This window comes from Carassius gibelio, chromosome A22 (assembly GCF_023724105.1).
Source record: "Carassius gibelio isolate Cgi1373 ecotype wild population from Czech Republic chromosome A22, carGib1.2-hapl.c, whole genome shotgun sequence".
In the NCBI taxonomy this organism is placed as follows: Eukaryota; Metazoa; Chordata; class Actinopteri; order Cypriniformes; family Cyprinidae; genus Carassius; species Carassius gibelio.
This window is the reverse complement of record NC_068392.1, coordinates 9,908,894-9,932,403: the sequence shown is the minus strand read 5'-3', so window position 1 is coordinate 9,932,403 and position 23,510 is coordinate 9,908,894. Positions and strand designations below refer to the sequence as shown.

The 23,510-nt window shown below is 35.4% G+C and overlaps 1 protein-coding gene across 5 annotated transcripts; it reads right to left on the bottom strand.

Moving 5' to 3' along the window:
• Positions 1 to 1,778: 1,778 nt before the first annotated feature.
• On the bottom strand, positions 1,779 to 22,768 carry LOC127943371 (voltage-dependent calcium channel beta subunit-associated regulatory protein-like). Of its 5 annotated transcripts, none has more exons than XM_052539771.1 (10): positions 22,416 to 22,768; positions 20,054 to 20,130; positions 17,523 to 17,668; positions 14,792 to 14,871; positions 14,405 to 14,567; positions 12,861 to 13,032; positions 11,043 to 11,180; positions 10,650 to 10,884; positions 7,153 to 7,342; positions 1,779 to 6,155 (listed from the first exon to the last, which is right to left on the bottom strand). In XM_052539771.1, the coding sequence occupies exons 2-10, from the start codon at positions 20,102 to 20,104 to the stop codon at positions 4,718 to 4,720; spliced, it is 2,613 nt and encodes an 870-aa protein (XP_052395731.1). In that variant the 5' UTR covers positions 20,105 to 20,130; positions 22,416 to 22,768; the 3' UTR covers positions 1,779 to 4,717. The 5 variants fall into 5 exon arrangements, with proteins under 5 accessions (XP_052395731.1, XP_052395732.1, XP_052395729.1 ...); XM_052539772.1 differs by lacking the exon at positions 22,416 to 22,768 and adding an exon at positions 20,481 to 21,752; XM_052539769.1 differs by lacking the exon at positions 22,416 to 22,768 and having other exon boundaries at positions 20,054 to 20,474.
• Between the last annotated feature and the right edge of the window lie 742 nt (positions 22,769 to 23,510).

Below are 23,510 nucleotides of genomic sequence, written 5' to 3'. Positions count from 1 at the left end.
CAGACTTATCTGAAAGTCCCTCAGCGTTTTATCTCATTCCAAGTGTTCTGAAATGTAGGATGATGCTCTTTATGTGACGTCAGAAGCTGTGAGAATTTGGTCTTGGTGGTGTATTATGAGTTTTTAATTATTGTAATAATTGTATTAATAGATTAATATAATAACAAATGAAAAATGTATTAACTAATATATGTACAACTGTAATTATGTATTGTATTTTATATATTATATGTGTGCGTTTATAGATATAAAATAATTTCATATACTGTATGTGTGTGTGTCATTTATGTATGTATGTGGACAGATATATGTAGGCATAACATAGCTAATTATATAGCATAGATAATTTGGTCTTGGTAAAATTTTAAGAAAATATTGTCAAGTTTTTTAAATACATACATTTATATAAGTGTTATACATACATATAGATAAATATTATACAGAGACACAAACAGACACACACGTTTATACATATTGGAGAAACAAATGAGATATGAAAGCGATCTGTTGTAATTTGAACCGGAATGTTCTTAGCAGATAGATTCCAATGCTTCTGAAGTCTGGTACGTCAAAAAGGAACCAGTTTTTAACATTTTAGCACAGCTTAATTGGAGAGGAGAGCCTGAATGACCTTCTGATAAAAGTGTGTCTTAACTAGTCTGAGTCACCGGTGTCTCCCATGCATTTTATCTCTTACTCTCTTTCCCTCGCTGAAGGGAATGGGCTGATTGAAATGTTGATGCAGTGCTCTGGCTGATGGGATGGGGTGGGGAGCGAGTTACATTTCATCTCCATTCATTTGTGCATTGCTGGTGACTCACTGGCCATCTCTGCTTAATGGATTGCACAGGATATTGTGTTTCATGAAGCAGAGATACTTCAGACACCATTTGTTCCTGTGAGTTCGAATCTCGCAGCAGTTCTAGGCACAATTGATGCTTCCGTTTTAGGAATAAATTAACGACGTGCAGATAAGAATGCAAGTGCAAACCATCCTCTCATCTCGTCAGTTTGCTGAAGAGACAGTTTACTCTTAGTAGACCACTATAAAAAGGTAGTGTTAGAAGACGCTTTTCACTGAAACCATATGTGCTATCACTATGATGATGAGAAGCACAACATATTCTGTAGCCTGGAGCAGTGCATATGTACACCAAGCACGCTTCACAGGATACAGTCATCCTAATGAGTGCCAAGCTTCGAAGGGTGAGCCGAGGCTTTTTCTTCACTCAGCTTTCCTTTCCAAAGTACTAAATGAGGTTTCACTTAGCTTAAAATGCAATAAATTGCATGTGTGTCCATGCTGAAAGTACTCTACTCAAATAAGATTTAAAGAGTGCTGTGGCTCTCATAGTGGTAGTGGTAGGTAGTGTTCTGCTAAAAAGTTGAGAAAATTAAGGCCCTCTTTAAGGTCATCTTCAATTCAGATGAGGATCATTCGGTACAGGACAGGGACATTAATTAATAAGATGTGTCAGTGGTCTTTGTTTGTGTCGTCATGCAAATGATTGATGGCCACTATCACAAGCTCAGAGGCCCGTTCCCATTTACCTTGGTTACCGGGGGTTGCTATTTATTTAGAATCATAATGACTGTACAGCCATCTTTAATTTATTAGCTTGGCTGATATGAATATTTGATGTTCCCAAAGGGATATGTCAGCACCTAAACTGGAGAACGGCAGGGTGGAACATAGACAGGTGCTGATAACGGTTTGCCACAGCGAGCTGACAATCTCTTGATCTTGAGTTGAAAAAACTAAACGGACTCGGGCAAAATCGCAATGCATCATTCTTTATTGACTAGTTGGAAAAACATAACATTAAAATAAACATTTCGATTGGTTGGTCCCTCAAGGCTCAGATCTAGAACAAAGAGATCCAGATCGCTCTCTCATTTTCGTTTTTTTTTTTTTTTTTTTTTGTAATTAGTCAAGCAGGTTTTTACAGATTTTTCTTCCTTGCACATAAATATATTTTCTCTTTCATCGAAATATAGTCAGCAATAGAAATAATCCTTTTTGTCCAATATGTGCAAAAAATCTCATTAAGTCAGCAAAGCAGAACTTCTAAAATAACCGACTCCTTAAAATACTTTACAATATTTTAGTACCAAGTCTATTTCTTTTCATTCTCAGAGTCTAAAAATATCTGTCATCTGGTGCTTCATTTTGGATCTGCTAAACATTAATTTGTCATCACATGCAAATCTATACGCAGTAATCCATCAACCAACAGACTATTTGATTTTGCACATATCACCCAAAGTTCCCAACTAGCTTTATGTCTAATCCATGACGTACTGTAGACTATTCTATTGCCTGGGAGCTCATTGTGCTTATATACAATTCTACTTTCCTTTGTACAGATTTCACTGTCCCTGACATGTTACGAATTACAGTTGATCAAAACCGAAGACTGGATTTGTAATTGCTAACACTGGTGTACATATATTTGATGCAAAGTACCACTTTTCAAATTCATATTTCTGCAGTGCAGTGAGGTAATTTGGCCTATTCAATTAATGCCATTCATGTCATTCTGAACATGTATGACTGCCTTTCAAGTGTTAAACACAAAAGAAGATATTTTGAATATTTTTTTGTCCATACAATGGAAGTCAATGGGGTCCAAACACTATGGACTGCATGGACTTTTTATTTTTATTTTATTTTTTGAAAAATTTGATTCATTTATTTATTTATTGGGGTGAACTATCCCATTAAATGTTAAACACACAGGAAGGCACCATACCGATTATGTGAGATGGTCAATACGTTTCATTTAACCAGAAACAATCAATCAGCAGTATCAGTTAGTCTGAAGCTCTCTTTTCAATGGCATTGTTAATTACTCCAATACACATCAGTCATTGTTCACCTAGATAATGAAAGCCTTTTATTTCTGGACGGCACTTTAGATGTACCCTAAATAGTACATGAACATTTTTGAGAACTACTCAATAGCTCAAACAATCACCCTAAAAGGCCACAAAACAATGTGTGCTTTCATAGACAAGGCCTGTGGATGCTACCCAAGGTTTTTCTTCATTAAATCAAGAGCCTCTATATATGGCCAATGGCCTTTTCGCTCACATTTCACAATGATAGAATTTTTAACACATCACAGCTGAGAATCTGCCAAGGACAACCTTTTGTTTGCAAGCTTTCGAGAAGATCAAACCCATAAGGATCGATACAGAACACAATCCATACTGTGAGCTGACAGATGGGAATACTAGAATCCCATTTTATCGGAATAATTTGGTTCTATGTAAATGGTGGAATATGTACCGAGATTCAGCAATTGCTTATGCTAGGCAGTGGGATTTGCTTTAAATGATAAAAAAAAACTTCTGTCCAAAGGCAGTTGTCCACCTCTAGGGATTCTCGTCTTGGTAATTTTCACATAAAAGCAATGCTAACAAACACACAGAGCTCATTTTGTGAAATACATGCAAGAAAATGCATGCCCTTCACACAATGAAATTCATACAAATATCTCGGGCCTGATTCAAACCTTTAGAGAGACATGTCTGTGATTGTTATTTTGCAGGACTGTTTTTCTTTCTTTCCCTATTTCCCCATCTGTTGCTTACAGTGTTTTTTTGTCTATTTGTTTAAGTTTGGTATTAACTGACGAGAATTTGGCACTATATACAGTATGTCTATTTCTCATTCTCACAGATATGATCAACAATACAGAACAAACTAATTATACATTTAAAAGATGAAAAGCCCAATAATAATAAAAATAATTCAATAGTCGAAAGATTATAGCATCTTACTAAGAGGCAATTTTAGCCATTCAGTACTTCAATGATAAAATAATACTATTAAAGGAAAAAAGGACACTTTATAATGGATTGCAAACGTGTCTGTGGTGAACAAGCTAACTTTCCTATTGATTTAATGCATCTAATTCCATCTTATTTAACCCAATTTACAAACACTGTGAAATTAAATTGGGAAACACTTAAGTTCCCTTAGGATCGGGACAAATGCCATGGTGTTTCAGATACACTGTTGTTTTTGAAATACAGGTTATGTGACATATTTAGACATGTCTACCCATAAAAGGACATTTCTAATGTTTATCCCAATTATGATTATATTTTCTCTAAAATTTGATTTATTAAATCTGAAAGCAGGTGTAGCTACACAACAACACCAAAAAGCAGATACTAATTATAAATATTATTGAGTATTACATCTTCAGAAACCAAAACTTAAATGGAGGACTAGCTGGTATACATTTAAACCATTTAAAAAATAAATAAATAATAATAATAATTTGGGTCATGAACAGACATCTGAATAGGCAGCACTGCAATATAATTCATGCAGTTAAAAATTTAATAAATCTTTAATCTAATAGCACCCAATTTCACAGTGGATTACCTAGTGCAGAGAAAATATTGGCTTTTAAAGTCAACGAGTACCTAAATGGAGAGCTTTAATAACAGACTTTGACATTTAATTTTGTTTAAGACTTGGTGCGTTGAGCAACATGAGGTATGAGCCTTAATTGCCATTTATTTAACACTGAGCATGGAAGAAATGTCTCTACACCACTGGTCTAGGACATAATGACAATGATTTCGACGCCATTTAAATGACCAAAGCAAACCTGTTCCAGATCGGAGCCAATGTTGATCAAAACTTTGGACCTAGTTGCCACAAAGTGTTCTTGTATGAGGAGATGAAGGGAGCCACATGCTACACTGGACAGTGATCGGGCGATGTGTAGGTCACAGTCACTACACTACACTCGGGCGTTTCTCTGGTCCTGCGGAGATCGGAGTATAGCCGCTCTTCGAGAGTAGCCGCTAACTTGTCGCTCAGCTCTTCTGTGATTGTCTGTGGGCCATAGCTTGTACATTCGGGTGAACGTTCATCGGGAGGCTCAGGTGGTGGTAACATTTGTCTAGAGTTTTCTTGGCCCACCGACTGCTCTTCAGCAATTTCAGTCATTGGAAGGGGCTGCGAAGCCTCAAGGACTTCCTTTTCATTGATGGTTCCACTGCTTCCGGTGCTAGAAGATATTCTTATCATGTAGGGATCCACGTCAGTAGGGGTATCCTGATCTGCCTTGGGTGTCTCAGGAGTACTGGTTGCACCTTCGCTGCTCTCTTCATCAGGTGCACTAATGATTCGTGGGAGTGTGCTGTGATAGCTAGTCTCTAGAGGATAGTTGACTGTTTCGCCACGTCGAAGCGGAGTGCGGTACCGATCAAAAGAGGATTGGAAGTGCTGGCCGGGGTCGCTGTACTGTTTGGAGCGCTGCCATTGCTTGCGCAGGTGAACCCTGGAACGATGCTTGGAGCGCAGTGGAGACTCCTGCTGATCGAACTGCGGGTCGTGCCGTAAGAACTCGTAGAAGAGTGCTTCTGTTTTCTCATCGATGCTGTAGTCGCGGCGGGAAAGGATGGGGGGATGAGGTTGAGCATCACGTTGAGTGAACATCTGGCCATAGGGGGACCAGAGCATGCTGCTCTTGTCCGTTTCCACTCTGTCCACACCGCCGTTGGCACCCGCAGGTTCCTCTTCGAGTTCTTCGTCGAAGATGTCCGTGTCGAAGCTCTCGCACACGGTCCCTCTGTGACCGGAACTGAAGAAGTGCCTACGCTCCACGGCGGAGCCATCCTTACTGCTACTGCTGCTACCAAACAGTCGCAACTCCTCGGGAGCACGCGAAGGTGCGTCTATCGAGGCGTAACCACTGTCCATTTGGAGCAACTTGCGGTTCCCTGGCTCCCCATCACTTCCCCTTTCAGAATCAACACTATCCTGTTTGCGACCTTTCTCCAGTCCTTCATCTAGAGGCGCGTCAGCATTCCCCTCCATCTCATCCTCAATATCCTGTGAGGGGTACCTAGGCAGCCCTTCCATCTCGGTCTTGCCCCTTAAAGAGCACACACTGTCTGCGTCACTACGGATGGAGTCTTTGTCATTGTTACTGCTCTGGTCGGATGAGACATACCGCTCGAGGGACGCGCGAAGAGTCCAGATATCACGGTACAAGGTCTGATGTTCTAAACTCTCCTGATGATAGCCCATTCCAAGACTCTCATCCGGGGGCTCAGAGGTGAGGCCGATCACCCCGGGGCCCATCGCTCTGCTGCAGCTGGGCTCCACCATCACCTCCACCTCTAACCTGAGGAACAGTACACATATGAAATCAGTCAAGATCGTTTTCATAAATATAGTCAGTATTTCTTTAGAAAAAGCTTCAATGTAGCCGAAAATCTGTTTTATGTCAGTGTGGGTCTGTTTGATTATTTTTTTTTTTATATATAGTTTCACAATATTTAATATTCAAATTTCAAATTTAAAAACTGCAACACTCCAGAACCAATAAAAAACACACAAAAAAATTCAAAATTATAATTTAAGTAGCACTGCTACAATTTAGAAACTGCAGTTTAGCTATATCTAAAACTAAGGTAATCCAGTCAACCTACTAACTGACTAGTCTACTATAGCTACTTTATTATATATTTTATGGAAACTGTGATTTTTTTCAGAATTCTCTGGTAAATAGAATGTTGTTTTTTATGTTTTTGTGTAATATAAATCCATTGAAAATTATAGATGTCTTTAATGTCAACTTTCATTTGCTCTTACTGAACAAAAGTGTCCCCAAACGATTGAACGCTAGTGTATCTCAAATATTTTTATTTTTTTTTTTTTCCATTAAAGCTTTGAGCCCAGAATCAGAGATGTTAAAACAGATGCCTCCATTAGCGCACAGATGGTTGTGACTCACTCTGTGATGGTTAATTTGAAGAGACCAGTACACAGCGAAAGGAGAACATACAGTAATGTCAGCTGTAATAGGTAAGCAAATGTAAACAAATTTACTGATGTTCAGAAACATGTGTGTTGTACTTCTTGGCACATTTTGCAAAATACAAATACAAACCAATACCAAATTAAAAATACCAAAATGTACACCTATTTACCCATATGGAAAAGGAAGCAATTTCCAAATCTAATGCAAAGCTTTTTGCACTGTAAGCTGATGATGCCATGATAAGGCAATGCGATCAGCGAGCTGAGATCAGTCCAGCATGGAATGGGGTCTGCTGTATGAGGCGTGGTGAGGCAGATGGTTACTATAGCTAATCCATGGGGGAGGCAATTAAAAATACCTGCCGAGTGAGGGTGGGGGTGTGGAAGGGGGGGGTAGAAGATGTGGACTAGCCCGGGTGGGGCAGTAGGTGACATCCTTGGTGCGAGCGATGTACTGGATGAGATCGATATGATGGGCGTCATGCTCCTCCTGGTTCATGCTCTCGCTGGCTGCACGCTGCCGCTGGAACTGCCTCCGCTTGGGGGAACCTGTGGGGATGCCATGAATTTTGCTTGATTATTATGAATATAGTTTATAGCCATATCGGCCTAGAAAATCGCAACTTTTCATTTATCGTTGGTATTAGTACACAATGTAACTACAGAAGTGTCAAGTTTTAAATAGAAAAATATTGAAATTCGTTGGTCGTTTTTGAGTGAGATGCTAACGGTCTAATCAGATTCAATGATCTATGCTAAGCTAAGATAAAAGTGCTACCGCCAGAACCGGAGATCGGCTGAATGGATTCGAAAACGGTAAAACTCAATTGTTTAACTCTAGCAGAGTTGGAAAATATTTTCTTAAAGTTGCCTTTCCACTATATCCAATATTTGTGTACAATTGTTGCATTTCATTGTTCAACATTTGCGTTGTACTATCAAATTGGTCGTAAATCAGCTGTTATCCTACGCTTATTCTTCATGGTACAATTATTGATGATTAATGCATAAATATATCCACACAAAACAAATGATCGGCAATATGTTTGAAAGAAAAACCTTACGTTTTCTAGGGCTAATTAATGTAATGTAAGTTATTTCGGTTATTTCAGTCCATTTTTACAGAAATAGTGTTTGAATAATAAAGTTTTAGTGGAAAAATATCGGTAATTGTGACTTTGCTCTTAAATTCTAAATATATTAATTCTCACTTCTCACTATGTTAATCTCATAGTTTTGATAAGAATCCAATCATATCTTAATTAGATATTTTAGCAAACTCGCATCTCGTTTGACTCCATTTGGGTGTATATCTAGGGATCTCATGAATGAAAATAATTATCTTTTTATTTGTATTTTACTTTGAAATAATACAAATAATCTAAATATAAAATAAAGTAATAATAATAGAATAATATATGAATAATATATACATTTATTATTATTATTATTATTATTATTTTACCTTTATTTTTTTTACCAGGAAAAAGATTTTGAGATTAAAAACCTAGTTTTACAGGAGTATCCTGGCCAATATAGGTATATATAGCCAAATATAACATGTACACATATAAACAAAACAAGTACAAATAAGACCAACATAGCATATGGAACATTAAAAACATTTACAATTCATTAATTCATTTTCTAATTGTAGAATAATGGATTTCCACCTCTCTCTTTTTTTTTGCTTTCTAAATGTAGTGCATTAGGTATAATGCATTCAGAAAACATAATTAGCACATTAACAATGTAACATGTATCTTACTTGTTATCCTGGGCATACAACAGTGGAAATACTGTACATTAGATGGTAAGCATGGCTTTGATCATTATCAAGTTGTTTAACAGAATAAAAAATATTGAGTGTTTGGGACGCTCATTTTTGCTGTCTCTCATTTAAAAAGAAAAAAAAGAAAAAGATGTTTGGAATGGAAGAGCCCTGCGTCAACAGGCCATCTGCTTGAGAGCGAGTCTTGGCACTCAAATACAGCAGCTTCATCTTGGCTGAGAGATTATTCTATAGTCTGCTACACACACACAAAAGCCGAACCATTTCTTTGCTTCATGCTACATGAAGGCACTAAAACTCTATTAAGATCTTCAATCATTTTTCCAAGGTAATACACAATGCAGCTGCTAAATGAAAAGCAAAGAAACACTCAATATTGCTCTGCATCCCCTAAGGCTAGGAAACTGATCGCTTCACAGGTTCATAACGCTGTCTGTACTTTCCACAGAAGTGTTCTCTCACTTCCTTTTATGCTGACAGACCTGAGAGGATAAATCCAGAGATATTTACAGTAATACTTACAGTGGTGTAATTTAACAAAGTAATAATCCTTTGTTACTTACTACAAAATAAAGTAGGAAGAAAACAAAAGACTCCTAAAAAATCTCGCACAGCCGCTGTTGATTTCATTTTCAAGTTAAGTCAGAGCTGGGGTGTGCGCTAATGGGTTTTTTTTTTGTTCTTTTTTTTTTTTTTTTGCTGTGATAAAATCATTAATAAAAATAGCGAACATTATTTATGCATTTGTAACTGCTGGTTAAATTCATCCCCGTCCCCTCTGAGCTGCATTAAACAGTCCGTGTATATTAATCTAATTGCCACTTCAGATGCAGATTCCATATTTGCAAAAACAGTTTTCTTATGTTGGAATGAAAGAGTCTTCGTATCAGATGATGTGGCTCTAATGCGAACCCGAAGATACAAAATGGAAGAAAGAGTTAAACTGAACACAATCTTGCTTCTCTAACTGTTTATAGAACAATTTTTTATATTTATTTGCTCATTTTCTATCTTGAATTTACTTGTACTTTTACTTTTAACACTTAAGTTTATATATATATATATATATATATATATATATATATATATATATATATATATATATATATATATATATATATATATATATACACTTTTCATACATAATAAACAACATACTTTAAAACTTTTACCCAAGTAATATTCTACTTTAACTTCTACCAAAGTCATTTTCTGGTAATATATCTTTACTTTAACTTAAGTGTGGATATATAATCAAGCAGCATATGCAAATGTTTAAATAAATAAAAAATATGTACCAAAAATAATAATTATAATTTCATGAAACTGATCAAAAGCAACAGTAAAGACATTTTTAATGTTACAAAAGATTTCAAATAAATGCTGTTCTTTGAAGTGTCACGGTTTCCACAAAAATGTTAAATGGTAAAATATGTTGTAAAAACCTGATCAAATTAGCATATTGCAATGATTTCTTAAGGATCATTTGACACTGAAAAATGGAGTATTGATGCTGAAAATTCAGGATTACCATTACAGGAAGTAATTATGCTTTAAAACATATGAAAATATAAAACAGTTATTTTAAATTGTAAAAATATTTCACATTATTAACGTTTTTTTTTTTTTTTGGTGAGTATAAAAGACTTCTCTTAAAAACATTGAAGAAATCTTTAGAGACCCCAAACTTTTCAACAGTGTTGTATATTTAAATAAAACATTTTTCATTATTTGCCTTTTAAAAAATAAATTAAAACATAAAATATTTAAATTTTTCTCATCTTAAAACGCACGGCTTTAAAATACAATAAAATACTCTAAAGATAATTAAAGATAAAGCACTGCTAATAATATCAAAATTCAAAAGAATCTGAAACTAAACTGTTTTAATCAGCATAGTCCATTAAAAAATGTAGTTGGCTTTATATTTAAGAAATATGGCTTTAAACAACAAGACACATTTCATTAGCAAAGTAAGTCTGATTATTAGTATAAAATTATCGCCCTACATTCACACCGGACGCTCTCTCTAATCTGCTGCCAGTTCCTGGATGTGTCACTGACCTCTCATGTCTAGACTTGAAGCTCTCTGGCTGCTGTCGAACTTCCACTTCTTGATCTTGAAGTAGGGACTCGCTCCCTCCAGGCTGGCGTGTCGCCGGAGCTTGGTGAAGAACTGCAGCATGGGTCCCTGTGGGGCCCCGCCAGAGGAGGACAGGGCCGTGGATGAGGCTGATACACCCTCTCTACCATTACCCATGATGCCTGTGCTCTTCCCAACTCCTCCTCTGACCTCCATCTGTTTGTGTTCGCAAGATTACATAAATGCAAAACACAAATGAACAATCGGATAATCTGCTGTTATGCATTCAGCACGTGTTTGTGACTCAAATAAACTTGCATGGATTGTGTGATATGATGTGTCAGTGAGTGCGTGTATCAGTGTGTGTGACTCACTAAACATGGGCTGGACAGCTCAGGACTGGCCACTGTAATGCTCTCGCAGAACATCTTGTCCACAGTGGAATTGAGAGCGTCGCCAGGAAGGGCAGAGCTGGGACTGAGACCAGTCTGGGGCAGTGAACACACTGGTGGCTGTGCACGTGACAAACACAAGGGCCGGTTATTATCTTGAAGATTTCAGATTTTAATTTTAAAGAATTCAGAGTGTGCAGGACTTCCGATTTATTAGTTGCTATAGGTAAATAACATGCAGAATAACTGTAATTAGAACAGTAATTTACAGTAACCATTTGTGCTACAAACCAGTGTGTTATGGAGCCCCGCACATGGCATGCAGGAAAAAATAGTAGCCTATATCGTGTGCACGATTTACTAATTCATTCCCTCAATGAACTAAAACGTTCCCTCAATTTACTATTTCGTTCACTAGATTTATAAATTGTGCGCATGATTTACTAATTCGTTCCCGATATGCTAAATCGTACATTTAGTTCATTGAGGGAACAAATTAGTAAATTGTGCGCAAAATTTATTTATTTTTTCTTGCATGTCATGTGCGGGGCTCCGTAGTGTGTTTATGATTACAATATATACAGAATTGAAATAATATTATACGAAATGCTAGTTTGCAATATCAAGCAGCATAACGGAGAGTTTTTATTTAGCTAAAAAGACTTGAAGCGAATGACACCTGAAGCCTCACACATTCAAGTTTAAAAAGTTAGCACTCTTGCATTAAAAAAATGTTTAATATAGCAATGCAAGCAGAGTTTTGGACCAATGATATTTGACTGTGGGAGGGGCTACCTTGTGGAATAACGCAATAGTATAATATTCGCCAAAGCATATTACCATATACTCAGTTTGTAAATTTTTTTTTTTTTTGCTATTTGATTAGACAAATTAATAAATTATAAACACATTTATTGAGTTATTCTGACCAATAATCGTGAAAATAAATTAAATTGAAGAAAATACACAACCATTGAAATGTTTGGAATGTACTTTTTTTCCTTTTTTTTTTTTAAAGAACTCACTTGTGCTCATCTATTTGTTAAAATCCAGCAAAAACAGTAAAACCTGTGAAATATTATTAACATTTTAAACAACTCTTTTCTATTTTGAATGTATTTTAAAATGTAATTTATGTCAAAGCTAAATTTTCATCATCATTACTCCGTTAGAAATCATTCTATGCTGATTTGAAGAAACATTTCTTATTATTATCAATGCTGAAAACAATTGTGCTGCTTAATAATTTGCAGAAACTCTAATAAATAAAAAAGTCAGAGAAGCAGCATTTATTTTAAATATAAATCTTTATAAAGGTATTAATTTCATTCACAAAACAAACTCTTACTGACCCCAACTGATAATATAGATGATTTTTTTTTTTAAATAGTAGTCATTATCCAGTGTACATAGTAAAACATTTACTAGATTATTACTCTTTTCTGAACAAAGACAATTTCTTGTCAAGGATCACATCAATAACAGCTGGTTAGGTTAAAAAATAAGGTACAATTTGAGAGATACAGTAGGATTCATAACTTCTCTCTTCATCCTTACATGGCTAAAGTAACATAGAAGTAAAAGCTAACATGTTATAACATTAAATGACCCCAATATCTACATGCAGATAAATCAATTTCCCAACTGCATGAACGTCTATTTACACAACACATTACTTAACAAACTGACAATCCATCATGACCTCAATGCTTTTAACTGACCTAGAAAAATATGATCTCATGCTGCCCTTGTTGTGACTGACATCATATTCTCCTATTAGGAGAGCAATGTGGCTGTCACCTGAAAAATGGAGAGGCTGGATTTAGCGACGGGGCGCGTCGTCATGGCAATACTGTTCTCTGATGACTCACACTCGTGGATGGTGAGTATCTGGAGGGCGGGTGGAGGGAGATGGAGGTGGGTGAGCCGCGCGTTCTTCAAGTGATGGAAGTCGCCCTCCGTAAGCGTGTACCTGAGGTGAGGTGGAAAACATGACACATACTGGATGCTGGATCTATCACTTCATTATAAATTAACAAGACAAATATATCACAGGAGTTCTTGCTGAAAACGTCTTTCAGATAGTTGAAGATGTGTTAACTGAGCTGGTAGACAAATTGCATTGTGAAATGTAGTCGACCAAAGAAACTGTCTAATTTGCATACTGCTCTAAAAACAGATTTATACATAACCCCCATTATTATAAAAAACTACATATATATAAATATATATAAATATAAATCATGTTATTCTTTTAATTTTGACACATTTGTTTTACAAAATATTATAAAAAAAATTATGTAAAAAATTGAATGATTGGGTAATAATTTTTAGGCAATAATGTATGCATAGATATGACATTTTTATTTTTGTATTTTTTTTAAATAGTACATCTCAATTTAAATATGTAATGCATTTAGTCCTTTATTTATTTATTTATTTTTTATATGCATACTGTGTGTGTGAGTGTATATATATATATATATATGTGTGTGTGTGTGTGTGTGTGTGTGTGTGTGTGTATATATATATATATATATATATATATATATATATATATATATATATATATGTATTAGGGATGCACGATAATATCGGCACAACATCGGTATCGGCCGATAAAAGCTTAAAATGACCATCATTGGTATTGGCCGATATGAATATTTCTGCCGATGAGCCAAACCGATATTCTCCAAGTGAATTAATTGACCTGTTTTTCAGGTGTGAATGTCTGTCTACATTTGTAAAATAATACATTTATGGTAGAATCAGTACAGAAGAGATACATGGATTTCTCTTCAGTAAAATTAAAGTTTAAATATATCAGGCGAAAATGTTTATATGTAACGGTATCGGCATCAGCCAAAATTATTTTGAAAATATCGGCATATCGAATATCGGCCAAAATCCAATATCGTGCATCCCTAATATATATATATATATATATATATATATATATATATATATATATATATTAATAACAATTCTTTATTACTTTGAAGAACATCTCAAACACAATGTGTGTATATGAAAGAATTAATATTATTGATATTAATAATTTGTTGTTATTACTATGCATTTTTATGATATTACAAATAAAGAGAAATGTTATTTATATATATCTAAATGCAAGATTTTTTTATATAACATTTCCTACTATAACATTAACCCCAAATCTTGATGTTGACAAACAAGTTAATGCATGTTATTCATCAACAGCTCATGCATCTGACAAGGCCAGATGTAAATGTAAACCGCACACATGAGTAATGAAAGCTGCAGTCTGCTGCGGTAGTGAGCGCTGTGTGTCTAGAGTGGGTGGTATGAGTGAGTGGGTGGCTGACCTTCGACCTTTCTCCTGTGTTTTCTTGCTGTGATCGAAGAGCGCTGCTTCGTTGAAGGAGACCCGGCGGCCGGTCGTGCCCGTGGAGAGGAAACGCTCAGTCTCCATGTCGTGGGAGCTGGCTGCCGACAGGCAATCTGACTCATCGACGCGAATCGTAATCTCTGTGCAGGGAGAGCCAGATTAGACCAGAGGACATGTTTGTTTTTCACATGATGCCCTCAGTTGATGTACTGTATGTGAAACTGTCACTTTAACTTGACCTTGACACTTTCCCCCGAAGCTCTATGCAAATACACATGCAAATGATTTACATCTTTTCATAAATAACTGTAACCGGGAGGTTGACATGTAACATGAACATTAACTTTTTTAGTGTAGTTCTCACCATGCACTGGCTGGGCCTCCTCCACATAGGTGGTATTACTTTTCTCGGTGTCATCGCTAGCCCTGAGGCAAACAATGAACCTTCAATGCAAACACGTAACCAGTCAAATTCAAATTCATGTTAATCTCATTCATAAGACGCAGAACTGGGGCTTTCTCAAAATATGGTGACAAACAAGTTCCTTGGACTTCACTCAAAAAGGAAAATGAATAAATACAAAACGTCAGGCAACTCTATATAAAGGTGTAATACTATAATAGTATACAATGTTTTTTTTTTTTCTATGTTAAAAAGTTTGGAAATGATACAAAAGTTGTGGAGAAGTACATCCCATTTAAATTTGGACAAGGAAATAAAAAAATAGATATATTACTCAAAATTAAATTTAAGATTATGTTATTTTAATCCATGTGTACTAGATTTAAGGTAAACTATATTCTAGTACTGTATACTATAGTAAACATTATTGTGACCCTGGACCACAAAACCAGTCATAAAGTACATTTTTCAAAACTGGGATTTATACATCCTCTGAAAGCTGGATAAATAAGTTAGGAGAGGACAATATTTGGCCAATACAACTATTTGAAAATTGGAAATCTTAGGGTGCCAAAAAATCTAAATGCCAAATTAAGTTTTTAGCCATGTATATTACTTATCAAAAATTAAGTTTTGATATATTTACAGTAGGAAATGTACAAAATATCTTCAGGGAACATGATCTTTGCTTAATATCCTAATGATTTTTGGCATCAATTAAAAATCTACAATTTTGACTTGTACAATGTTTTATTTTTGCCTATTGCTACAAATATACCCCAGTGAGCGACTGAAGACTGGTTTTGTGGTCCATAGCCACAATTTACAGTCTTTTTCTTAAAAAATAAATAAATAAATAAATAAATAACGCAAATTTACTGATGATGTCTTTGTGCACTACATGTTTGTGTCCAATCAAATGCTGTTGAGAATGAGAATGCCCCTCCCCCAATGTTTCATTGATTGTGTTACTTTTCATCTCCTTCTAATCAAACGTGAAATTTACTAGCAATTTCTGAGGAAAAACTGTTTCTCCACCAAGTGTAGTAAATCACGGTTCATGGCTTTTGATGCAATTGAAACCAATCGAGTTGTCCTCCCAAAATGTGATTTTATGGGGTCTTTAAACGTTACGCAAAGTCACCAGATTTTAAAAATGTCCCAGCTGCGAATAATTGTGAGAACAAACCTCATTCACTTTCACCTGCGTTGACATCTAAATAAATGCCGTATGATAGGCACAATAAAAACAATGGCTTTATTACCACAGTATACAGTTTCGTTCGCCAATAGGCACTGTAAGTAATGAGAAACTGGAAATGAGTTTCCAGTCCTATAACCACAGTGAACTGTGTGTGTGTGTGTTTGTTTTAGCGGGTGTTGGCTAGAGAGCACCATGAGTGATTTATCGTGGCTGATGGCTGCTATGAGATCTCATTATACTCGTCATTTGTGTGAGCCTGGAGAGCAGGCAGACTCTACACCGCTGAGAAATACAGCCAGGCTGTGACGAATGTGCACAGAAAACATTTTCAAGGCTGAGCATCCTCGGCTTCACGAGGGGAACAGTTAATTCCAGTTGAATCTCTGCGTTACGGTCTTATTTGACGTAGAATTTAGTGTCAAATGCAATCATACGCATCATCTGTCAACATGCAAACATCACACTGTAAGCAACAATCATAATGTATATTCTCAATATTCACAGAACGCATTTTCTCTTTTTATTGGAACTTTACATTTACATTTATGTGTTTATTAAATGTAAAAACTTGTCTTGCGTGAAAGCATTCTACCCTTAACCTCATGCGGTCTTATCATTTGGTGCGACCATCTGTCAGGCAGTGCAACCAATTATGGAAATAAAAATAAAAATCCAAGATTGTATTATTAATTAAATATGCTAACATGGATTTTTTGATATTTTACAAACATTTAAGGGTTTAAAAAATATTTATTTAAAAACCTTTTACTCTATCATCAGTGTACTATAACTAAATTAAATATTAAAATTTTAAATATTTATCGTTAAAAAGTATTAAATATTAAATGAACAGCTTTAAAAATTTAAAAGAATTTATACATTTTGCCTTGGCAACTAAATAAACGGTGCAAACTCATATTAAACCATATTTCAACCTTTAACTGTACTACTGTACTATGAAAGAATTATAATTATTTTCAGTAAATTAAACTGAAACTGAATTAAAATACAATAAAATATACATTTTACATGAAAAACTTTACAAAAATTATATATGATGCCTTGGTGTACTAAAATTTACTAAAATTTAAACTTAAAATTACTAAACTAATTAATCTAATCAATTTTAAGTGGAAAAAAATTAAAACAAAAATAATAATAATTATATATATATATATATATATATATATATATATTCAAAATATTAATAAATGTTGTAATAGTATATAAAGCTAATAATAAAATAACCATTACTACTGCCAACTTATATGAATGTAGTATATTATTTAAATACTGTATATAAATTTAATCGCACCACATTACTTTTTTTAGGGACAAAGAACAAAATGGGAAATGCTATGTAGAAATATTAAAATCCCTAAAATAAACAAAAAAATAATAAATCTGATTGGTTGACATAAATATTCTTCCAGAACCAAATATGTATTGGGGCCTGTGAATGCATAAGTTGCGAGGGGTTGTTCTTACCATGCATGGCGTCTGTCCCCTTCACAATACCGGCGACAGACAATCAGAAGGACAGAGAGTAGGACCAGCGTCCCCCCGACAAAGACGGACAAGAGGACCAGCAGGAGGACATAGCCATTCTGTGTCCCTGATGACAGCGGGACGTCCTAGGTAAACACCAGAGAGAGAAAAAAAAATGGAAAGTCCTTCTCCAACCGCATGACTTCAATTTTAACATTATATAGGTTTCCCAAATTCTACTGTGCAACCTTTTCAGGTCTCAACCCAGCCCCTCCCCCCAAAAATAACTTAATTGTTATCATTTTACTGACATAGACATAAAAGCCCTTTGTTCAAGAGTGGTCCTTCTGGTAATACTACATAAAGCCCAGTTTCTGGAGAGAAGGACCTTCAGGTGTGGGGGCTTTTGTTTCTGAGTTGAGATGTTAAGTACAGTGTTCACCTCGCCAAAGACGAGTTTAGAAAGATCTAGAGGCGGAGACCTTAAGACACAAAAGTCTCCTTCCTCAAAAACTTCAAAGCACAGAGCCATTCAACACCTCTCGCCCTGCCACCTGCTTAAATGTCATCTTCGTTCATGTCCCCGAAGAGATGTTCAATGGTAAGAATGCTAAATAAGAAGAGCATAAGAACAAGAACATCTTACATTATGCAGTGTTTCAAAGGTGGAGCAGAACATCCTAATTACCAGCCACTGTTCAGGTCTATTACTTTGTTATTAAGAGTTTGGAAGACTGATTTCTCTTCATTAAACTATAAATGGAAGAAAGCTATTTATCACGGAGTCTGCCGTTAATCCAGCTTGGCAAGAGCGAAGGATGCTCTCAGTGGAGAAACTGGGAACTGTTTCTTGGACAGTAGCATCATTGTGGAGGTCTCAAGAATAACCAGGCTAACTGGTTTTCAGAAGGGACAGCAAAATGGATGGACGAAACGATAGCTCACACTTTTAAAAGTTCACATTCTGAACTTTTTTTCTGTTGATCTTCTGAAAACCATTGCCGTTTTGGTGCTTTAAGGATCCCAGAATTGATATAATGATAATGCAACATCAATTAATTAAAACAAAACAAAATGATACTGAAACTCCATTCAAATCCAACAAAGTGTTTTCTAAAAACTGTGTAATATCTAAATTACCTGCTTTTACTGAAGTCGAAAAACATTATTCAAAGAGACTGAAATAACCATGCTATGCTGGGATAACCCCAAAAACGTTTATTCAAAATAAACATGAAACAGCAGTCTAGGGGTTAATTTTAAAGTCAAGCAAGCAGAGATGTTTCTATGTGCATCCAAAAAAAAAGTACTCAGCCACTCTCTTGTGAACATGTGTACGACAGTTAACGGAAGCTAGAGATTACTGTTTATATGATATTAAATATGGATACTTTTCTTACACAAATACATTGGCTCATAGCCATGTGGAGCACTTTTATGATGGATGGATGCACTTTTATGGGCTTCAAAATCTCCTTTCACTGCCATTATAAAACTGGGAAGAGCCAGGACAGTTTTTTTTTCTTTTTTAAACTCCGATTGCATTTGTCTGAAAGAAGAAAGCCATATACACCTACGATGGCTTGAGGGTGAGTAAACAATGTGGAAATTTTAATTTTTGGGTGAACTATCCCTTTAAAGAGATAGTTCACCCAACAATTATAATTCTGTCATCTGTAGATGCACTAAATTCCAGTAAAAAAAAAAACAAAATTTATCCTAGAGTAGTACATAAAATTAGTTTGGCTAAAATATCGAGTGGTTATTTTTTCGGTTCAAGTTATCGGCTAAATGATTTTTTTTTTTAAGTTTCTGTAAAATAATATTTGTTGCACCGCTAATTCTGTCATTATTTACCTACCCTCACATTGTTCCAAACCTGTATGACTTTCTGTCTCCTATGAAACACAAATGGATAAGTTTTTTTTTTCCAGTTGATTCAAAGAAAAGCCTGGCTTTTAAGATATCACTACTTCTTTCTGTTCCTCAAACAAATCTACAATATGAGTTCAGAAGACACAAAATATAGAGCATGTTGATCCTTTTCTGGTGCTTATTCATCTTTATAGAAGACTGAAATGTTCATTGCCAATTCACTGTAATGGCTTGCAAAAGAGCAACTAGGACGTTCTTCAAAATTTCTCCCTTTTGAAGCCAGTCACTCATACAGGTTTAGAACAACATGAAGGTGAGTAAACAAATAATAAACTATATATTTATAACGTCCAGAATCCCAGAGGATCCTGGAATGAGTCACTATTCCGAAATGAATGTCTTTATTGTAACCCAATGATGCCAGTAATTGAAGTTCCTGACAGTAACTCTGGGACTGCGGTGCTCTCTGTCACATCGTCTGAGTCAAAGTTCTCTCGCAAGGGCTAATTTGCTTAGATCTTGCGGTGGATCCAATTACGAGGGACGCAGAACAGGATATTTTCAATTTGCATGGCTGGAGATAGCGCGGCGAAAAAAGGGACTGGGCGTAATGAGAGTTCCCAGCACAGGAAGGAGAAGCACACACAAGTACTTACGGTGGGGTAAGTTCTGTTCTGGTGTGGCCATATGGCAGACTCATTGCTCATGGTCCAATCCAGAGAGAGCGTCCCCCCTGAGGAAGACATTACAGGAAGTCAGCCAGCTGCTTTGAAGCCAATTATGGCACTAAAGAAGGATTTGAATTCTCCTTCACGAGGAAAATAAACCAAATGCATCCCTGAACTGACTGATTCCTTAAATATTCAGCTTTTAAACAGACATACAGTACCTAAACTCCTTCTAAATGTATTTGAATGCAACTCTTGTACATACAAACACATACTTACAGAATTCTGTGACAAACTGTCACCCTTTCACCCCAAAAATCCCTTTTCATTTCCTCTTTGGCTGAGGCCCGGCAGCATATGCGCCCCTTGATACCATCAACACCACAGCTTTCTGCATGAAAACTCCTGCACTCACCTCCCAAGCAGTCCTCGTTTCTTTAATGCTGCGATGCTGCCTTTTCTCCCATTATTTGAAAGCAGCATGTGTTTGTGTGCAAAAGATGCAGAGATAGCAGTGTGTTTGAAAGCTCGGACTGCAAAGCTTTCAGCTCCTGCTGCATACTCATCCTGCTCCTGCCCACCTACCTGTTTTCACAGCTTCTCTCTCTCTTTCTCCATCTCAGGGTCTTTAGCATTCCTGAGAACATTTAAGCTGTTTGTGTGTGTGTGTGTGTGTTTCGAATGCATAATGCTGTTAAAGTGTTCACAGAGACACCTAATGTAGTGCATTATTAGTTATAGTTATTAAAACAAATCAACTGAGACTGGATTGAACCGTTCTGAGCTGTTCTTTTATATTTAATGGCATTGACAGATTTCCCTTTTTAATCACTTTGTAACCGTCAATTTACTTGTGATTTATTTGGTTTTCACCAATTCTCTTTGTAGTGAAATATTTAGCTTGACTGTGAAAAAAAAAAAAAATTAAATCGTGCAAAATGCACATTAAAGACAACCTTTGTTGGTGTAGCCTTAGTAGATTTGGTTATATTTTGACTTAAAACTTGTTCGTTTGAGTTCTCGTTTTAGGTTACCTGACGAAATATATTTGACAGTCTCTAACAACTCTCATGAACGTTATGCAACATATACTCTTGGCAGCTCCTGCGGAGGTGTAATACATTTAAAAATCTCGCTATAAACACTTCTTATACATTATTTATAGAACTTGTAATAAATTATTTACGTGTTAACATTAATTTCTGATTATGTAATAACTAGTTTCTTCATGATTAATTCATGGTTAGGCACTAGTAAGTAATAAAATACCAAGAATGATCCTTTTTCCCGAATCACTACTGATCATCCAACAAATTTCATTTTATTTCACTTCGAAATACTTTATTATTTGGTTCAAATATATAATTTATTCACACGAGTACTCAAAGCTGTACTCAAATTGTTGCTGGTATTTATTCAATTTTTACCCATATTTATCAGGGACCTGTATTTATTTTAGTTACCTGTAACTACTGGGGTTCTTTTAGTTAACTAAAACTAAAGCCATAAAAAAGTATTTGTCTCTTGAAGTAAAATACATAGAATAACATATATAATAGTTTAATTTAATTAAAAAATAATAATTCATTTAAATACATATTTTTTTCCATTTGTATGTAGTTTAAGCCATTGTACCAAAATGACTAAAAATAAAAATATATACATACAATTGTATATATAAACTGAAAAAAAAAATGGTACAAAACACAATGACTAAAACTTTAACTATACATATATATATATATATATATATATATATATATATATATATATATATATATATATATATATATATATATATAAATATAAATTCGAAATATTATTAAAAACTTATTTGTATCTCAATGATAACACTGGTAAAATGTTAATTCTTCAGTTTTCCTAGTACTAACTGAGTAGATATTAGTATCTTTTAGACACTATTAATATAATAGACAGACAGACAGACAGATAGATAGATAGACAGATAGAGTAACAATTGTGATAAGTCAAAAAGGAAAAATATATTGAGCAGATATTGAGATAAGCATTAGATTTAAATTAATAGTTATGCTACTGGTCAGTATTGGACCACTCACTAGTAATTTATAAAGCATTAGTAATATAAGATACTAGTTAGTCTTCATGAATAAACTGAAATAACAGCGATATGATCATCATCAGACAGGCGGTAGCCCACAAACCCATATTTAAATCGCAATCCCAATCCTTAATGCTATTCTATCGATAACCATGTCTGTTTTCCGCATTTTAGACTCCCATCATTTCCAAGAATAAGCACGAAGACCGAGACGCTCGTCACGGAAACAAAAGCAGCGTGAATGAAGGACGACAAGCCGACAAAACTCACCTAACTATAATTCACGAGGTCCATGAGACAAAACGCTCGCAAACGATTCCCCGATCTTCTCTGGGACACTGGCTGTTAAACCTGTTTGTATTTATGAATGAAGTGCCCCGTTAAACACACCCCCTCTCCCGGCGCCTGGTGACGAGCGCAGGCCGTGACGTGCAGCGCTCCAGAGATCACAAGTGTCTGTCTGTCACGCGCTCGTCCTGTCCTCGTGTTATGGAAATGAGGTGATCCCCCATTTGGGTCCCCAGGAACGGGCATCCCCAGGCGGTCCGGGCTCCCTGCAGTTTCGGTTAACGTATAGATCTTGCTGAATAAACGAGCGCAATAACACTGAGTCGGCTCATTATTCAGTGCTCACGTTGACCTTGAACGAATATGAGTCAATTCAATTCGTAAAATTGAATGTTAAATTGATATTTACTGAGCGCCCCCTCGTGGTCGTACACCCTTATAGAATTTTTTTGTGAATATGTTCAGTGAATAATTCTATCGTCAAGTTTCTTTTTTAAACAGACTACAAAACAAAACGAAATGAGTGTGAATATTACTGACCTACAGCCTGGTTTACTCCACAGAAGGACATTCTGTGTCAACGTGCCCCAGTGGCATTTAAAAGCTATATAATGGCTTATGTACAGTTGAAAAATCAACACAAAACGACACAGCTACAACGGAATTGTTTTCACCATCAAATTTGTGTGTGTGTGTGTGTGTGAGTGTGTGTGTGTGTGTATAAAAGGAATTTTGACTACCTTTAAGCTACCTCGTTTACTAATTACCAACACATCAGTCGTAAAACTAATCTATATAAAAATGGCATGACAAATGTTGAAAAAACTTTAATAATTATGTGAATAAATAATAAACTTTGCATTAAAAAACAACAACTATTAGTCATTTTTACACAATACATTTTTTTATTATCTTAAATACACACACACACACACACACACACACACACACACACACACACACACACATACATATATACATATATATATATATATATATATATATACACACACACACATACATATATATATATATATATATATATATATATATATATATATATATATATATATATAT